General features: G+C 38.3%; 1 protein-coding gene across 1 annotated transcript in view; it reads left to right on the top strand.

Moving 5' to 3' along the window:
* Nucleotides 1–536: 536 nt before the first annotated feature.
* Nucleotides 537–19,530, top strand: part of TM9SF2 (transmembrane 9 superfamily member 2) — a 63,453-nt gene continuing 44,459 nt past the window's right edge. The window contains exons 1-3 of the mRNA XM_072782510.1: nucleotides 537–914; nucleotides 14,014–14,081; nucleotides 16,165–16,258. Coding sequence (XP_072638611.1) covers nucleotides 747–914; nucleotides 14,014–14,081; nucleotides 16,165–16,258 — 330 coding nt within the window. The 5' untranslated portion in view covers nucleotides 537–746. The remainder of the gene's footprint in view (nucleotides 915–14,013; nucleotides 14,082–16,164; nucleotides 16,259–19,530) is intronic.

Here is a 19,530-nt window from a genome sequence, read left to right as displayed (position 1 = left end):
CCTGATCCCCCCCCCCACCTCATTTCCACTCATCTTTAAAGAGATCTCGTTTATTCTGTACTATTACTGTCCCAGGCAAAAACGGCTCACGGCATCCAACGCTTGGAACCTGTCCGTGCAAACAGGGACACTCAAAACTATACGAGACTTTTTGGCTAGTTTTCCCCATTTGTTTCTTTATCCTGCTCCCAAACAGGTGTTTGCCGAACTACTTCTCGCCACCAAGGCCGCCTCCATCAGCAAGCATTTCCTGGGGCACCAACTCTATAGCAAGGGTTGACGTGCCAGGAGAGGTGTGGCGAGGAAACCTCGTAATTGCTATGGGAAATTGAACCAAAGCAGCGAGCCGGGGCCGCAGCGCGACACGTGGTGCCCTCCTGGACGCCGCCAGGCAGCTCCAGATCTGAATTTGGAAGGCGAGCCGTGAACGCGGAAGCCAGCAACCCCCTCGTGGGCCTGCTGAAAACCTGGAAAGTGGATTTCCTCCAGGCTCCGTCCCGGAAACTCCTCCCGGCGCTTGCGGCCCCTCTCACTGAGCATGTGCAGGCGGCGCTGCGCATGCTCTGTCGAGCTCCGGTTCGGTTGCTGTTGCGGGACCCGCGGCGTCTCCTAGCGCAACCGGAACTGTCCGTGGCGGGGCGGTCCCCCTTCAGCTCCCGCGATCTTGTAGTGGTCTCCGAGGCTCCCCGTCCCTCCTTCCCTCTTCGCCCCCTCGGCTCGGCTGCCCTTTTCCAGAAACAGCCGTCATGAGCGCGAGGCTGCTGGTGTTGTCTCCGCCTCGGTGGCCGGGGCTGGTGCTGCTGTTGCTGCTCCTGAGGGCGGCCCCAGGCCCACGTCCGGGCGCCGCCTTCTACCTGCCCGGCCTGGCGCCAGTCAACTTCTGCGAAGAAGACAAAAAGAGTGACGAGTGTAAGGTGAGTGAGGCCTGGCGGACCCTGAGTGCTCTGACCGAAGGGCAACCTCCCCTTAGCCGGAGAGCTGCGGTCCGAGGGGAAGGGGGCGTAGCTGGGATGGGTCCGGTGTCCCCGGGAAGTGCTTGGGTCCGCCCGGCGGCAGGTCGGAGGTTCTGGAATGGCCTTTTAGGGGTGGGTTCTGCGGGGCTCAGTGGGCCTCAGGCTCGCCTCGGGTCTAAAGGTCCAGGTAGCACGAGCAGCTGTAGTCCGTTTGCCTGCAAACAGGGGCTGCGTGTATGGATGGCCGGCCCTCCGTTGGAGTTGGGTGCATGCGGGTCCGCACGCAGTCCACGGGGGAGTGTGGGCTCACCGCCCCGGGTCACGCACTCCAAGAAAGTGGGCGACTGGGTCTTCCAGTTACTTTTCAAAAAAAATTTCATTGCTTCCCGAGGTGGTTTTTTTTTTTTTTTTTTTTTGTTTCTCCCTACTTTGTTGGAACTCCTGGTTGGTTCTGAGAGCTTGTTTTCTTTCTAGGACTTCGGTGTTTCAGCTTCACACTTAGCAGTGTGTTCCTTTTTTGGTGAACTCTTAACACCCAGAACCGCGTAAACTGCATCAATAAAAAGTTGCTGTAATAGTGGAGGCTGTTCATTTCTAACTCACTTAAAATATTTTTTAGCCTGCAGAAATTGTAAAAGATCCCAGCACTTAGTTTCTCTGACATTGTTTTAAACACTGACAAGCAGGTCACAGGAGAAACGCGTATTATTCCTAGGACAGATCCTGAAAACTGTGATCTCTTACGACTTTTACACTCAAGGTTTTCAGCTTAACTGCTAGTGAAGAGGCATATTAGTAACTTGCTTTTACGTTATTTGCTATAGAGCATGACGGTAGACATAATAGTTTTAAGTTGCTAACACCGTTGGGGCATGAGGATCTCTTTGAAACCAGTAATAATTTTAACAATTCAAATAATCGTTCAGCAAACTTTTACAGTCTGTAAATAGGTTTATTTATTAAGTTTGATTTTATTTTTAAAGACATGTTTATTTTATTACTGCCAGCTTTACTGTAGCTATGAATTTTAAGCTTCTTTTAGGGCACTAAATAAGCTATTAAATTTTTCATAGCATTTTACAGTTTGCTTTAAAATCTTCAGTCTCGGGCACCTGTGTGTGGCTCAGTGGTTGAGCGTCTGCCTTTGGCTTAGGGCGCGATCCCAGGGTCTTGGGAGTTGATCCCCTCAGGGAGCCTGCTTCTCCCTCTACCTGTGTCTCTGCCTCTGTCCCACTGATGAATAAATAAACAAAATCTTAAAAAAAAAAAAAATCTTGGATCTCTAAAAATGTCTAAGGATCTTTAAGTTTTACTCAAGTTGACAGTTACCACTATCAAACTGTTAACTTTCATACCCTGCAGCAAGAAGCTTTCACTCTTTGAGAGTTCTGACTGAAAGAATATAGTGCTTGCAAATAGAGAGTTAGTCTTGAAAGCACACTGTTTTTTCTGTTAAATATTTTAGTAACCAGCCTTTAAAAACTAGTGTTTGGTCTTTAAATTTAAATCTAACAGCAATCCTGTATTGTATTCCGAGTGCCTTAGAGACAAAAAAAAAAAAAAAAAAATTCCCTGTCTTCTAGGGACCTCAGAGTAAAGGACATAAGTTTATGAACAGATCATTGAAATCTGATATGTTATAAAAGATGTATGTCCAGAGTGCCTTAAAACACAAATGAGGAAACATCTGTGGATTGGAGTCTTAGGGGAAAGCTGCAGAGAGGAAGTGACATTTGAGATGGACATCAGTCTGAGTGAAATTTACAGGTGGTCTGCCTCTTAGATGATTTTTGGTTTCTCAACAGTCCTTCTTTAAGTAGCTGTTTTGTTTTGTTTTTTTTAAGATTGATTGATTGATTGATTTATGAGAGAGAGAGAGAGAGAGAGAGAAAGAAAGGCAGAGACACAGGAGGAGGGAGAAGCAGGCTCCATGGACGTGGAACCCGATCCCTGAACTCCAGGATCGCGCCCTGGGCCAAAGGCAGGCACTAAACTGCTGAGCCACCCAGGGATCCCCTAAGTAGCTACTTTTAAGTTAACTTTTGGATAATTTGGGGGAGCCCTTTGGTATTTTTAATTTTCAAAACTATAGGAATAAAACAGGCAAGGCAAAATGTTTTTTTCTGAAATATTTGGGTTTCACCTTTGTTGCCAACTGCTCTCACAACTTAGTCAATGGAAACAACTCTTAGAAGAACAGAAAGATATACCTGTAACCCTTTTTTCCTGCAATTTGACTGTGATAGAGAATTTGAAGTAGATTTTAATATATCTTCTTGGGATGCCTGGGTGGCTCAGCGGTTGAGCATCTGCCTTTGGCTCAGGGCATGATCCTGGGGTCCCGGGATCGAGTTCCTCATCAGGCTCTCTGCACGGAGCCTGCTTCTTTCTCTGCCTGTCTCTGCCTGTCTCTGTGTCTCTCATGAATAAATAGATAAAAATCTTAAAAAAAAATATATATATATATCTTTGTTGCCTCTGAGAGGAGAAAAACAGTAAATAGTTCAAATGTTTATTACTTCAGTGTATTAACAATTTTTTCTCATATATTTCATATTTAAGAAGGACAGTCATGTATATACTGTTCAGAAGAGTTAAAGGAAATTATTTTTAAAATAAATAATGAAAAGTAAAATGTGAGTGGGAAAAATTCTTTCCAAAAGATGCTGTTAAGGATAGGAAATCAAGAGTTGGATGAATTGTGTAGGACGCTGATACTTTTTCCATCAGTTTTTCCATCTGTAGAATAGGGATGATCATATTTGCTTACTATCTGTTCCCTTTGAAAAGTGATTTGCATTTTTTAGAGAAAAAGTACAATATTTATTGGTTGTGATATTATAAAACGTTTTCAAGTATAAAGATGAAACAGGTATATCTTCAGCATTTGTAATTTTTGTAGTGTAGTCATTACTTGTATACTGTCCCACGTTTAGTACATTATGTGTATATTGTTGAGAGACAGTCAAAAGAATCTTGAGGGTTTGGTCATTTTCTTCTCTCAAAATTATTTTATGTTCATTTTATGTTTATGGCAGAGAAATAGTCCAGTGAACATAAAATTCTACTTATATTGCTCTAACTTCTGATGTATGATCTTTATGAGCCTTTGTAAATACTATGACTATGTTCTGTGGGTTCCCTTTTTTTTTTAGACTTAGTACGTGTATATACATTTGAATATCAACATAGTGCACATTCTTACTGGTTTTTATTGGCCATATAGTATTTTATTCTATTACTGTACTGTGGTTTGCTTAACCATTTCTTGCCTATAGGGCACTGAGATTGGTTCCTGTTTCTTCTGTTATAAATAATGTTGCTAGAATATATTCAGTAGAAATTACTTACATATTCCCAAATAAAAAATTACTAGGTCAAAGGCAAGAAGCAATTTTATAGCTCTATTTGATATTGCCAGGTTTCTTTCAAAAAAGATAGATTTGAAAAAAAAAATAGGTTTGCTTTGTAATGCCTTTAGCTAAATGATTCGCTGTGTCTCCAGAATATTTTATAATTCTTATTTATTTTAATAGCTATGTGACGATATGGAAAACATTAACGTATTACTTTCATTGCTGTTAAGGTTTCTCATTTAATTTTTTTCTTTTATTTGTTTTGTGTTGTTAGTTTTTGAAACCATAGTAATAAAATAATTGAACTATGTATTTTTTCCCTCTAGGATTCATTTTACTTTCTTAAAATTAAGGGACAATGTATTGACTGCAATAAATAGAATAAAGCCCTGATCAGAAATTAATAGATCTTTACAGAGTAAAATGTGCAGTCTAATCTACTTCATAAAAGTTTTGATCATTTCAGTTAGCTGCTGCGTGTTGTTTTACTTTAGATTGGTCCTCAGGGTGCTGAGTAGCATTCTGATGGCTAATAGCTGATTAGTGAGCAGTTCACTGTTGCTGCATTTAACTTTCAGTTAATTGTCAGCTTGTCAACATGAATTCAGACCTAACAAATAAAATCTCCAAAACATCTGCCACTTCTTTACTGCTTGATATATAGATTGTGTTCTTTTTTTTTTTTTTTTTTTAATGATAGTCACAGAGAGAGAGAAAGAGGCAGAGACACAGGCAGAGGGAGAAGCAGGCTCCATGCACCGGGAGCCCGATGTGGGATTCGATCCCCGGTCTCCAGGATCGCGCCCTGGGCCAAAGGCAGGCGCTAAACCGCTGCGCCACCCAGGGATCCCAGATTGTGTTCTTACATGAAAGATTTTCTTTCCTGTCCAGTAAGGAAAAATAACTGAATATACCCCCTTGTGTTTAAAAAAAAAAAAAAATGTTTAAATGAATTAATTTACAGTTTTTTGATAAAAGGAAATGTAGTTAGAATCATACTTTTTCTTTAAATTGTAGTTGACGGGATCCCTGGGTGGCGCAGCGGTTTGGCGCCTGCCTTTGGCCCAGGGCGTGATCCTGGAGACCCGGGATCGAATCCCACGTCGGGCTCCCGGCATGGAGCCTGCTTCTCCCTCTGCCTGTGTCTCTGCACCTCTCTCTCTCTCTGTGTGTGACTATCATAAATAAATAAAAATTAAAAAAAAAAAATAAAAAAAATAAATTGTAGTTGACACACAATGTTACATTAGTTTTAAGTGTGCAACTAGTATTGGACACCCTAAACTGTCATACAACTCTATTATAATACCATTGACTATATTCCCTATGCTGTACTTTTCATCCCTGTGATTTTTTTATTCCATAACTGGAAGCCTGTTCCTTCCACTGTCCTTCATCCATTTTGCCCAACATCACCTCCTCTTCCCCTCTGGCAACCACCAGTTTGTTCTTTGTATTATGGATCTGTTTTCTGCTTTTTTTGTTGTTGTTTTGCTTTTTAGATTACACATGTGAATGAATAAAATACAATATTTGTCTTTCTCCGTCCAACTTATTTTACTTAGCATAATATCCTCAGGGTTTGTCCATGTTGTTGCAAATGGCAAGATCTTATTCTATTTTTTATGGCTGAGTAATATTTTTGTGTGTGTCTATCACACTTTCCTTATACTTCTATCAGTGGACACTTAGGTTGTTTCCATATGTTGGCTATTGTAAATAATGCTATAGTAAACAAACATAGGGTGCATATATATGTTCAAATTAGCATTTTTGTTTTCTTTGGATAAATGCGCAGCAGTGAAATTACTGGGTTGTATGGTATTTCTATTTTTAATTTTTTGAAGAACCTCTATCCTGTTTTCCAAAGTGGCTGCACCAGTTTATATTCCCACCAACAGTGTACAAGGATTCCATTTTCTCCACATCCTTGCCAACACATGCTGTTTCTTGTCTTTTTCATTTTAGCCATTCTGACAGGTGTGAGGTGATATCTCATTGTGGTTTTGATTTCATTTCTCTGCTGATGAGTGATGTTAGGTATCTTTTCATGCGTCTGTTGGCCATCTGGATGTCTTTGGAAAAATGTCTATTCAGGTCCTTTGCCCATTTTTAAATTTTATTTTGTTTTTTAATGTTACATTGTATGAGTTCTTTGTATACTTTGGATATTAACTCTTTATCATATATATCTTCTCCCATTCTGTAGGTTTTCTTTTCATTTTGTTGATGGTTTCCTTTGTTGTGCAAAAGCTTGTAGTTTGGTGTAGTCCCAATAGTTTCCTTTTGCTTTTGTTGCCCTTGCCTGAGGAAGCCTATCCATAACTATGTTGCTGAGGCTGATGTCAAAGAGATTATTGGCTATGGTTTCTTATAGGAGTTTTGTGGTTTCAGTTCTCACATTTAGGTCTTTAATCTATTTTGAGTTTCTTTTTGTGTAGGGTGTAAAAAAGTGATCCAGTCTTCCAAGCACCATTTTTTGAAGAGGCTGTCTTTTCCCCATTGTAAATTCCTGCCTCTTTTGCCGTAGATTCATTGACCATATAAGTGTGGGTTTATTTCTGGGGTCTCTGTCCTATTGCATTGATCTGTGTGTCTGTTTTTGTTTGTTTGTTTGTTTTTGTGTTTGTTTGTTTGTGCCAGGGTCATACTGTTTTGATTACTATGGCTTTGTAGTATATCTTGAAATCTGGGATTGTTGAATCCTCTAGTTTTGTTTTGGCTTCTCAGAGTCTTTTGTGGTTCCATGGAATTTTAGGTCTATTTGTTCTAGTTCTGTGAAAAATACTAATAGTATTTTGATAAGGATTGCATTGAATCAGTAGATTGCTTTGGATAGTGTGGACATTTTAACGATATTCTTTCAATCATGAGCATGATATATCTTTCCATTTGTTTGTGTCATCTTCAGTTTCTTTCATCAGTGCTCTATAGTTTTCAGAGTACAGGTCTTTCACCTCCTTGGTTAAGGTTATTTCTAGGTATTTTATTCTTTTGGGTGTAATTGTAAATAGCATTGTTTTTTTAGTTTCTCTTTGTTGCTACTTCATTATTAGTGAACAGAAGCATAACAGATTTTTGTATATTGCATCCTATTACTTTACTGAATTCAGTTATTGTAATAGTTTTTTGGTGGAGTCCTTAAGGTTTTAAGCATAGTATCATGTCATCTGTTATAGTGACAGTTTTACCAGAATCATACTTTTTTTTTTTTAAGATTTTATTCATTTATTCATGAGAGACACAGAGAGCAAGCAGAGAAGAGACCTAGGCAGAGGGAGAAGCAGGCTCCTCCCAGGGAACCCAATCGTAACTTGATCCTGGAATCGGGATCACGCGCTGAGGGATCACGCGCTGAGCCGAAGGTAGATGCTCAACCCTTGAGCCACCCAGGCATCCCCAGAATCATACTTTTAAATACTTTTTCTAGATAGTTACATTTAGAAATGTTTAATAAATTGTATGTCTGTTACTTTGGGAGCAGTTGCCTATAAATATGGAATAAATAAAATATAAGAAAATAATTCTAAATGTTGCTTTATGCAGATGTATATTTTACTTGTTTTAATTTAACCATAGATAGAGTTTGAAGATCTTGAAATATCTAAAAAACATAATTACATATGAACTTTTTGATATAATTGATATATGTTTATTGGTATTTACTTTCATATTATCAGAATTCCGCTGGAATAAGAGATTGATTCTTAGCTTCTGGAAACTAATCAGTGTATGTGGGTTACTGATAATGTTTCAAATAGGAAATTTAGGGGGATCCCTGGGTGGCTCAGCGGTTTGGCGCCTGCCTTTGGTCCAGGGAGTGATCCTGGAATCCTGGGATCGAGTCCTGCGTTGGGCTCCTGGCGTGGAGCCTGCTTCTCCGTCCTCCTGTGTCTCTGCCTCTCTCTTTCTCTCTCTACATCTATCATGAATAAATAAATAAATAAATCTTAAAAAAAAAAAAAAAGGAAATTTGGCGTTGGAATGACTTTGACTATGATAAATTCACATTCCAACAATTGTTTTTCTTTTCTGTGGGAAAAGTACATGGAGCTTAGAAAGTTTGCTTTCAGAAATTAAATTTTTTGAATAAAACTATTTTAAAGCTGTGATTGTTCAATAATACTGGATCTGAAAGCTAGGGTTGGGAAAGCAAGCAAGGTCAATATGGATAAAAAACTCCTGCTGCCATTGGCTCTTCACAAAGGGAAGCCCTTCCAAAGGTATATTTTTGAACATCTGAAACAAAGCCACAGACAAGTACTTTATATCCCACATCCTCAACACACTCATAGAAACACACACAAATTCTAGAGACAGGTCTGTGCTCTGTGGGCCTAGAGCCTAGTTCTTGATGCTCTTACTTCCTATTCTTCCTTGCACTTTTTAAAATCAGTGTCCTTTTAGTAAGTATAGAAAAGTATAGAAGTTAATAATTGCTACTCTAAATGTGCTCTAAAAGGTTACAAAGTCTTTCTCTTTTGCCATTAAAAATAACTAAGTATCCATGAAAGGCTTTGGAGGAAACTTTTTTTTTTAAGATTTTATTTATTTATTAATGAGAGACACATAAAGAGAGGCAGAGACACAGGCAGAGAGAGAAGCAGGTTCCCTGCAGGGAGCCTGATGTGGGACTCGATCTCAGGACCCCTGGATCACACCCTGAACCCAAGGCGGATGTTCAACCACTGAGCCACCCAGGTGCTCCTGGAAGAAACTTTTGAAATATATTTTCTTTGCTATTATTCTCAATTTTCAAACCTATTTATTGCCTATGCTAATAATAACAATAAAGAATACAATTTGTGTACTTTGTGGGTGCCTTAGTTAATTAATGTTCAGAACAGTCCTGTGATTTATAAATAGAGAAACCGAAGCTGGATAAAATGAAGTAACCTTCTCAAGTGTATTTACCTAGTAAGTGGTGAAGCCAAGATTCAGCTCCTAGAGTGTCCGATTCTAAAGGCTGGGCTCTTCACCATGTTGGAGTACTGCTGTATATTCCATGCTGAGTATTCTCCACCTCTTCTGCCTCACCTTGGAGATCCCTGGCTGCTAATTATTGACTTCTATAATTGATGCAGTTTTAACCTGTAGAGCCAATTTTTAAGTAGTCATATTTTGTATTTATTCCTTTCTTTGATACAACCTAAAATTGAAATTTTAGTTTTCAGTGAAGTGGGGATAGAAGGAAGAACCTTAGTATATAGGAGATCAACTTCTGGGCGTTGCTGGTCAGATAACTCAAAGTTCATGAGCAACCATTTATGAGTTCCAGCATTTCTGTTGGGATTGTTTTATTATGTCTGAGTTAAGATTCTCCTTTTTTTTTTTTTTTTTGAATTTATTTATTCCTGAGAGACACAGAGAAAGAGAGAGGCAGAGACACAGGCAGAGGGAGAAGCAGGCTCCATGCAGGGAGCCCAATGTAGGACTTGATCCCGGGACTCCAGTCTCACGCCCTGAGCCGAAGGCAGCCGCCAAACTGCTGAGCCACCCAGGGATCCCCAGATTCTCCTTCTTCAGAATTTTTCCCACTGTGGACTTCTCCAATATTGAGCAGTTGAAATGTCCACAGTTTTCCTTTTCTGTGGCTGTGCCTTCGTATCTTAGAGCCTTTTGTGACTAGCCACTTGCTTTGGTTCTTGTTCAGACTCACGTTTCTTCTCTGAATATTACTTGAAAATCAGTTGTAGATGTGGGTTGGGACAAATGTGGTGGCAGGTAAAGTGGAATAAAAGCAAAAAGAAGGAAAAGGAAATAAAACAATGCAGGCCTGTGGCATGGCACACATGGCTTAAGGTGATAAAGTACAGGTGTGACCAGAGCTGGGATCAGATGTAGAATGAGTGGGTTAGGACCAGAAAAAGAAAATTGTACGTTTGGGAAGAGAAGGATTTAGAAGAGAGACCATAACACTCTAAATTAAATAAAACTATTTCCATTAAAAAATTCTTAGGGTGGGATTTAATTAGTCTTTATTTTTTTTTAAAGATTTTATTTATTTATTCATCAGAGAGAGAGAGAGAGAGAGCGCGCATGCGCACACGAGAGAGAGGGAGGGGGAGGGGCAGAGACACAGGCAGAGGGAGAAGCAGGCTCCATGCAGGGAGCCCATGTGGGACTCGATCCCGGGACTCCAGGATCATGCCCTGGACCGGAGGCAGGTGCCAAACTGCTGAGCCACCCAAGGATCCCCCTAAGTCTTGCTTTAAAATTTACTGTCTTGTTTTATGATTTATCTGTAACCTCCTAAGGGTGATGAGCCTATTTACAGCTAGTGTTTTAAGAACTGTGGAACCTGGATCCCTACAGATGCATTATGTTCTGCCTTTTAAATAAATATAAGCAATATTTAGGGAAAAAAAAAGTATACCTTTGTCACAACTTTTCATGCTTTTAATAACTCAGTTTGGGACACTTAGAAAGCAGGAATATGAAGTAAGTAACCTTTAAAGCTCTTTCTAGGGCAGCCCAGGTGGCTCAGCAGTTTAGTGCCGCTTTCAGCCCAGGGCCTGATCCTGGAGACCCTGGGATCGAGTCCCACATCGTGCTCCCTGCATGGAGCCTGCTTCTCCCTCTGCCTGTGTCTCTTTCTCTCTGTCTCTCTCTCTTTCTCTCTGTCTCTCATGAATAAATAAATAAATAAAATCTTAAAAAAAAATAAAGCTCTTTCTAGTCATGTCAGTGGTATTTTGTAGTTGGCTGTCTCTATTTAAGGCAAATTTCCAGAAGGAGATGTACTTAACTTTTGGATGGGAAGTAAAGATATGCAGAGTAGAAAGTGACCATAAAATTTAAAATGTTTAAAAAAATAAAATCCCTTGAGATTCAGTAACTATCCCAAGAACTTATAAATAGCTTTGTCATTTTTTTCTTTTACTTTCTTGAATGTATGTCTTATCTTCTCATCTGGATTAGAAATTCTTCAAAGGCAAGTGTTTCTGTCTTTGTATTATTATATCACTCACAATGTCTAGTATTGTGGCCATTAAATAAATGTGTTGAGTGAATGACTTTCTCATGGTTGTTCAGCAGGATTTTTTTTATTCTTGGGAATGTACTTCAGTTTTCATGTACATTGCATATTGTTTTCTCCTGTTTTAATACTTATTTTGAAGTCATCTTTCCTAGTCCAGAACAACTTTCCACGCTAAATTTTACTCTTTCATTTTTCTCTCTTCTTGCTTCAATTAGGCTTCTGTTGCTTCGCAGAAAGACTAAAGTCTGCTGTCAACTTTAAAGCCTTTTATTTTTCCAACTTTTAATTTTGACTATTTTCAAAGTTAAAAAAAAAGTTGATAGAGTAGTATAATGATCACCTATATATCCATTTAGACCACTAGAACCAACAGCTGATTATATTTTTCCAAATTGTTTTATCCATGTATGTGTTTATATTTTTAGAGATGAAGGTCAAGTCTGTAGCATTTTGCCTTTCATGAAATCACATGCTTATGAGCAGGCTCTTTTCCTTTCTCCTTCCAATTTTTAACATTTTCTCTACTGCCATATAACAAGGATCTCATTCCTAATAGCAATTTTATTTATTTTTGAGACAGAGAAAAAGTGTTTAAAAGGGGGGGGGGGAGTACAGAAGGAGAGGAAGAGAGAATCTCAAGCAGGCTCCATACCAAGCACAGAGCCTAATTCTAGGGCTCTGTCTCACAACCCTGAGATCATGACCTGAGCCGAAACCAAGAGTCAGACGCTTAACCAACTGAGCTGCTCAGGAGCCCTTACAAGGATCTCATTCTTAAAATATTATTGAAATTTCCTTGTTTCAGATAAGAGTTGATATTTAAAATGAAGTATTATAGGGGCACCTGGGTTGGGCATCTGCCTTTGGCTCAGGTCATGATCTCAGGGTCCTAGGTTAGAGCCCCATGTGAGGCTCCCTCCGTCTTCTTCTGCTGCTCCCCCTGCTTATGCTCTTTCTCTCTCTCAATTAAATAAATAAATTTTTTTTTAAAGAAGAAAAGGGCAAATTAAACTCCAAAATTTAAATAAAATGAAATAAGTGTTATAAATGTAGCATATTTACAAATATGGTATAAATTGCTCTGTTCTTGTTAAAGATATCATTTATTGTAATTTACATTTCTTTGCATGTTGTGAGAGGATAATTCTTAAATTTTTAGATTTTCAGAATTTAAAGGAAGAATGAAAGTGCTACAAAAATAACCAGAATGAACTGAATATCCAAGATGTATTTTGATTAGTTCACCAAATAATAGAAAAAGGTCCGTAATTCAGTGGTGATATCTGTGATGGACTAACTTCCTTGTAAAAGTAAATGTGGAAAAGTGTCAGAAGAGACCAGAAGGAAGAGAAGTAGAGGATTGAGAGCAGCAGAAATTAAGTGATGGTAGTTAGCACTTGAGTTTCCGCACTTTTTTTTGAGTTAGCAGTCCAGGTTTTAAATTTATATTCTTAAAGTAGAGCAAGTAATCCCTAGCTCATAAGGTCATTATGAGAATTGTGCTTGATAATTATTATCTTCCCCTCCCCTAGACTAATAGCTAAGAAAAGAATAATGAATAGGTATAAACAGGTAGTAGATCAGAAGGCTGTTGTCTTAGTGTCCTTTTATGGGAGCAGGGAGAAACCGTCAAGGTTATCCTTATACTGGTAAATATTCAGATTCAGGAATGTCTCTTTTCTCTGAAATAAGAGTAGCTATGCTTATTTAATCATTTACCTTAACTGGATGACCAGCATTAAGGAGGGCGTGTGATGTGATGAGCATTGGGTTTTACACTGTATCTTGGCAAATTGAATTGAATTTATTTATTTATTTTTAAATATTTTATTTATTTATTCATGAGAGACACAGAGAGAGAGAGGCAGAGGGAGAAACAGAGGGAGAAGCAGGCTCCATACAAGGAGCCCGATGTGGGACTTGATCCCGGAACTCCAGGATCACGTCCTGGGCTGAAGGCAGGCGCTAAACCCTGAGCCACACCTAGGGATCCCCAGCAAATTGAACTTAAATTTAAAAAGTCATTTTCCTTATTGTGTATCAACTATGGACCAGTTTCTATATTCTTATCCATTTTATTATCACCTTATACATTCCTCACATTCAAAATTACTCCTTGACCAAAAGCACATATTTATTAAGAGTAAATTTAGGACTTGAAGGACCTGAGCAGTCTGGCATTATGCTACCTCCAGACTGAAGTTGTGTTCCCTATGTTTTTAGGCAGTTTGAAATTCTTTACAAATGTTAAATCATTTAATCCTCATACTTCTCTCTCTCCCCCTCTTTTCTTTTCTCTCTCAAGTAACAAATAAATAAATCTTGAAAACAGCCAAAGAGAGAGGCTCCTGAGTGGCCTATTTGCTTAAGCTTCCAACTCTTGGTTTCAGCTCAGGTAACCATCTGATGGGTTGTGGGATTGAGCCCTGCATGGGGCTCTGCACTCAACAGGAAGTCTACTTGAAGATTCTCCCCCTCTGCCCCTCCCCCCATAAATGAATATATAAATTTTTAAAAAAATATTGGAGAAATTTGAAACTATGAAAACATTTTGTTGTAATTTAACTGCATATAAGTCCACTCAGTGAATGGATTTACAGGAGAAATGTTTATCATAAAATTTTACATTTCAAACATGTCAAATTAGTTTTTGGTTCTAAGCATGACTTAAGTTTTGATCTCCATTTGTTTATATTCTAATTCTTTGTTTCTTCATTTTCAGGCTGAAATAGAACTATTTGTGAACAGGCTTGATTCAGTGGAATCTGTTCTTCCTTATGAATATACGGCGTAAGTTTTTCAGCTTGGTTTTTATATAAAATTGTAAGTGACTCATCAGAATCTTGTACTTTTAGAAATTTATTTTCTCCACAGTTATGGGTAAATTCATATGTATTTTAAAAATGTACAGGATCTGAAAACATTTCTTAAGGGGTATTCTTTATGTTTAAGATATGGTTAAAATGTGAAACATGATCTTTTTCAATACAGTAGAAGCACCAACCAAAACCATGGATTTCCTTTTTTATCTGAGTGGACAAAAAGCCATTGTGTTTTCTTTTAATTTTTTAATTATAAAAAACTCCATACAGTTTTAAACAAAATCCTCATGTCCCACATAATCCCCAGAAACAGTTGCTTTGTTTTCTACTCTTCCACATTTTTCTCTGCATATTCTCATATACCTAACTACATCTATGCATTTTTGTTTTAAACAAAAGTAGTTTTGTACCTTCTTTTTCTTACTGAATCTGTTGTGTGCATCTTTCCATGTTAATACACAGCTACCATTACCTCAGTCTTTTTCATAGCTGTTTTTTCTTTCTTTCTTCTCTCCTTTTTTTTTTTCTTTAAGAGTTATCTATTTGAGAGAGAGAGAGAGTAAAAGCATGAGTTGGGGGGCAGAGGGAGTGGGAGCAGGAAAGGGAGAAAGAATTCCAAGCAGACTTTGCTAAGCACAGAGCTTTGGGACTTGATCCCACAATTCTGAGACTATGACCTGAACTGAATTCAAGTCGGATGCTTAATAGACTGCACCACCCAGGTGCACCCTCTTTTTTTTGTTGTTTTTTTTTAAAGTAAGCTCTTACCCAGTATGGGGCTTGAACTCATGACCCTGAGATTAAGAGTTGCGTGTTCTACCAACTGAGCCAGCCAGGTCCTGTTTATTTTTTTTTGTAAAGATTGTATAGAGTCATGTATGATTTATTTCACTAATTCTCTATGAACATCTGATTATTTTCATTTTTTGATATTATAAAAAATGGTACAAAAATATACTTTATTCTTTTGACCACTATATGCCATATTTAGTATTAAGCATAGTTGCTAAATTTTGGTTAGTTTCTAAATTTTTGTGATATCTCAGAGTTTTAAAAGAAAATGTGTTTATTGTAGAGAAAAGCATTATACTTAAAAGTAAGACTATCCTATAAGAATCCATATGCCTAAATATGGAGAATATAAGAGAGTATGGCATTCATGAATGGATGGACCGTCATTTACGTAACTATTAGAGATCTCAGTGCTCTAGTTTTTGTTTCTTTTATTTTGTTAAATAAATGTATCTCCTTAAATCTTTGTGGATTTTCCTGGGAATAACAGTGATCTCTTACATCCAACACATAGAAAGCCTTCATTTGAGGACTTTTACAGCCTGTTTTTTATTACCTGAGATTCATCTTTCTCTTAGGAATCTAATCTGTAGCAATTAGTGCCTCAAGTACTCCCATATCATTCCAGAATGAACACAGAACTACCCTTTAACTTTCTGTAGCAAAGCTGAAGTTTGACTGTAATGTTTAAAGAAAACTTTATTAAAATCTGGTTGATAATACAAGGGAATTATAGAGAAGCTTACAGCTGAGTGATTACGGCTTCTCCACAATTTCCTGTTTTCTAGGATCTGTCTCACACATGCTTCTTCCCATTTTGGGATGTGTTGGCCAGTGTACTGAGATGAGACAGAAACCCAGGGAACTTTGACACATCTACCTGAGATGTCATTATTAAGTAAAGCTTTGAATTAGAAATTATAACAAAACGAGATAAGTTAGCAAAATTCACTTGAAGAATAAGGATGTAAATAATTTTATCGTTGAAATGAATGAAAATAAAATGTGTCAGTTTTTAAAATTTTGTAATTTACATCTTCAAAATGATAGTAAGACATCAAAGTATTCTGTAGTTTTCTGATGTTTGGTTTTTTGTTTTGGGGAAGTATACGTGGGACTTGGAATGTGACTATATTTCTTACTCATCTCCTAGAGCTACTGGAATGGTCTATACTTAATCTACCCTCTGCATTGGCTAGGAGTTTGATATTTCATTGTTTCCTTTCATATGTAAAAGCTTAAATACTCTTTCCCCTTAGGTTTGATTTTTGCCAAGCATCAGAAGGAAAACGCCCATCTGAAAATCTTGGTCAGGTATTATTCGGGGAAAGAATTGAACCTTCACCATATAAGGTTTGTATTCAGTGTTTTGTTTTGTTTTTAAGATTTATTTATTTATTCATGAGAGACACACCGAGAGAGAGGCAGAGACACAGGCAGAGAGAGAAGCAGGCTCCATGCAGGGAGCCCAACGTGGGACTTGATCCCAGTACTCCAGGATCACGCCCTGGGCTGAAGGCAGCACTAAACCGCTGAGCCACCCAGGCTGCCCTGTGTTCAGTGTTATATAGAAGTCATCTAGTTGCTTTTCGCTCTTTCATTCCTCTTTTTCTTTCTTTTCTTTTTCTTTTCCTTTTTCTTACAGAAAAGCCTGAGATAACTCTTATAGCTAAGGAGGATTTCATTTATTGTTTATCTCTGGAAATAATTTTTAAACTCAGAGCTTGGAAGGATCCCTCTCTTCACAATATGTCATGAATAAGTTTGTCTTAATGCACATTCAGATACCAATATTATAAATGATAAGGTGGTGGCCTAAAAGATAGTAGTCCGACCCCCAGCCTTACCTTACAGAAGGACCAAAAAGCCTAGCCTTCAGTCATGAAAGTGGCCTTAAGGCTCCCCATATTAGACATATTGTCTCTTAGCAAGTACAGTACTACTTAGGCTCCCCCATTGGGTTTGAGGAAGCTAACCTTTCTTTTTTGACCATTAAAAGTATGTTTGGAATGTTCTTGGTACATTTTTAGGACATCAGTTAAACCAAACTAAGCACAATATAAGATATTCCCTTCATCATCACCCAGAATTGTTCTGCCTTTTAAATCTGTTAACACTTAAGCCTGTTTTCTTTCCACATTGCACAGTCCCCTGTTCATTTTATATCTGCTCTCCTGCTACACAAAGAATAATGCTCACTCTCTTTTAGAAAAATTAGTTTATAATAACGATGTATTGCCATTTAAAAGCCTAAATGGTACAGAATAATATAAAGTAAAAAGCCTATCTTCCCCCTAGATTCACATTACCCTCTTTCTTAATCCTTCCTGAAATTTTCCATGCATTTATAAGCATATAAAATAAAATTTGATTTACTTATTTATGGGGACACCTAGGTGGCTCAGTGGTTGAGCATCGGCCTTGGGTTCAGGGCGTGATCCTGGGGTCCTGGGATCGAGTACTACATCATGCTTCTCTGCCTCTCTCTGTGTGTCTCTCATGAATAAATAAGTAAAATCTTTAAAAAAAAAAAAGATTTACTTATTTATGTTTTAACATATTATTCTGCACTGTGCCTTTTTCCTTTACGTTGCTACTGTGGGCATCTGTCTGCATGAACACATTTATTTTAATCGCTTTAACTTGACTTCCAAGGTTTATTCAAACCCATCCTGATCCCTCTCTTAGAGTCTCCTCCTTATCTTCTGTGACTTAGACCCCATGGTTAGCTGCCTTCTCTGCTTTCTCACTTAGCAGTGCCATCTATTTGCCTTGGCCCTTTCATTGCATTGAACATCTGTCCAGCAGATCCGTACACCTAGAGTAGTCCCAACACCTATTTTACTCCCTCTAGCACTGTGCTCTTTTGTGAAGCGCTGGGAAAAAGACACAGAGCTGTGCAAGTTTAATCCACATAATTTTACAAGTTTACAGTTCTCAACCATGAGTACTCTTAAGTACTGCAGTTTTAAATTTTCTACCCTAAAGATGCCAGTAATTTAAAATTTTTTCAAAGCCAGATTTGAAGGCATATGGGATGAAGTTACTGGGGGAAAAAGAAGCTCAAAGTGTATGGACATGGGTATTACTGAGCAGGGCAAACATATTAATTATCTATCACCTTTTTTTTTTTTTTAATTTATGATAGTCACAGAGAGAGAGAGAGAGAGAGGCAGAGACACAGGCAGAGGGAGAAGCAGGCTCCATGCACCGGGAGCCCGATGTGGGATTCAATCCCGGGTCTCCAGGATCGCGCCCTGGGCCAAAGGCAGGCGCCAAACCACTGCGCCACCCAGGGATCCCCTGATTACCTATCATCTTAATTGTTTATCACTCCCTGGTGTGATAGTTTGAAAGAATACTATGGAAGTTATTGCATTGCTTTCATAGCAGAGGGTGATTTTCAGGCAAATTTATTAAATTATATAATCAACTATAGATATTCCTATGGTATCTCAGCCCCATTGTTTGTTTAGTGATACCTTTGCCTTGAGAAATGATGGAAGAGAAGAGCATCAGTAACATCTTCCGTGAACTCGAGGGACAGCAGGAATTTCTTGCAGTAAACAGCCTGTATCAGATTGTAGATAAACAGGGAAGGCCAGCAAAATATTCAAACCCCTGGAGAAGATTGTCCCTTTGGAGTAGAATTTAAAGGCAAATTACTTCCATAGTAGGCTTCCATCCAGGGTATATTTATTTACAGGGAAAGACAGCTGTGTTTCTTTTTAGGCCTCGTGACTTGCAGATTTAAATTTGAACCAGGAGTTGAGGTAATATAGGAGAACAGGAGTACTTCAAAATGGAGAAAGATGTGCGTACATCTCTCATTTTCTGTGAATTTCCTAGAAATTTTTAGGATCAAGGTTTGTGCTAAAACAAAATCTTTAAGTCCCAAGCTTAAAGAGACAGAGCAGGCATTTCTTAAGACCAGAGCATGGGTAAACAGAAATATGGGAGATTAGATTTTTGTCCAAGCCAACCATAAATGTATTGACCCATATTTTTCAATATGATCAGTATTCTTTGTCCCTTATTTTGACAGAATTTGGCCTTATTTTAGATCTGCAGTAAAAATATTAACAACCAGAAACCAAACCAAACCTCAAATCTACTTTGCTGTCTTTTATTTAGGACTTCTCTTGAGGTCAGGAAAACAACAATTCAAGATTATGTGTGTGATGTGAAGCTGGAGCCACATTTCTCAGGGTCATAGAATCTCATCCCAAATATAACCAGTCATACTCATTCATTTACTCAGTTAACATGTTTGTGCCAGGCATTGTGGTAGGTGTGGCATGCAGCAGTGACCAGAGACAGAGACAAAGATCTTTACCCTCATGGATCTTATATTCTGATGAGGAGAAGGAAACAAAATGAATTACTAAAATATATAGTATGCCAGTTGCTAATGGAAAAACTATCAAAAATAAATCAGGGAAGGTGAATGGAGAATTGGTACTTTTAAATGGGCCAGCAAAAGTCTTGCTGTGACATTTGACCAAAAGACCTGAAGCGAGTAAAGGAATGAGCCATGTGAATATCTGGGAGAATGTTCTCTGTGAAGAAAGCAAATACAACTGTCCTAAGATGTCAGCTTGTCTGGGTGTGCTCAAGGTACAGAA

This window comes from Canis lupus, chromosome 17 (assembly GCF_048164855.1).
Source record: "Canis lupus baileyi chromosome 17, mCanLup2.hap1, whole genome shotgun sequence".
Taxonomy (NCBI): Eukaryota; Metazoa; Chordata; class Mammalia; order Carnivora; family Canidae; genus Canis; species Canis lupus.
This window is presented reverse-complemented; position numbering and strand designations above follow the sequence as displayed.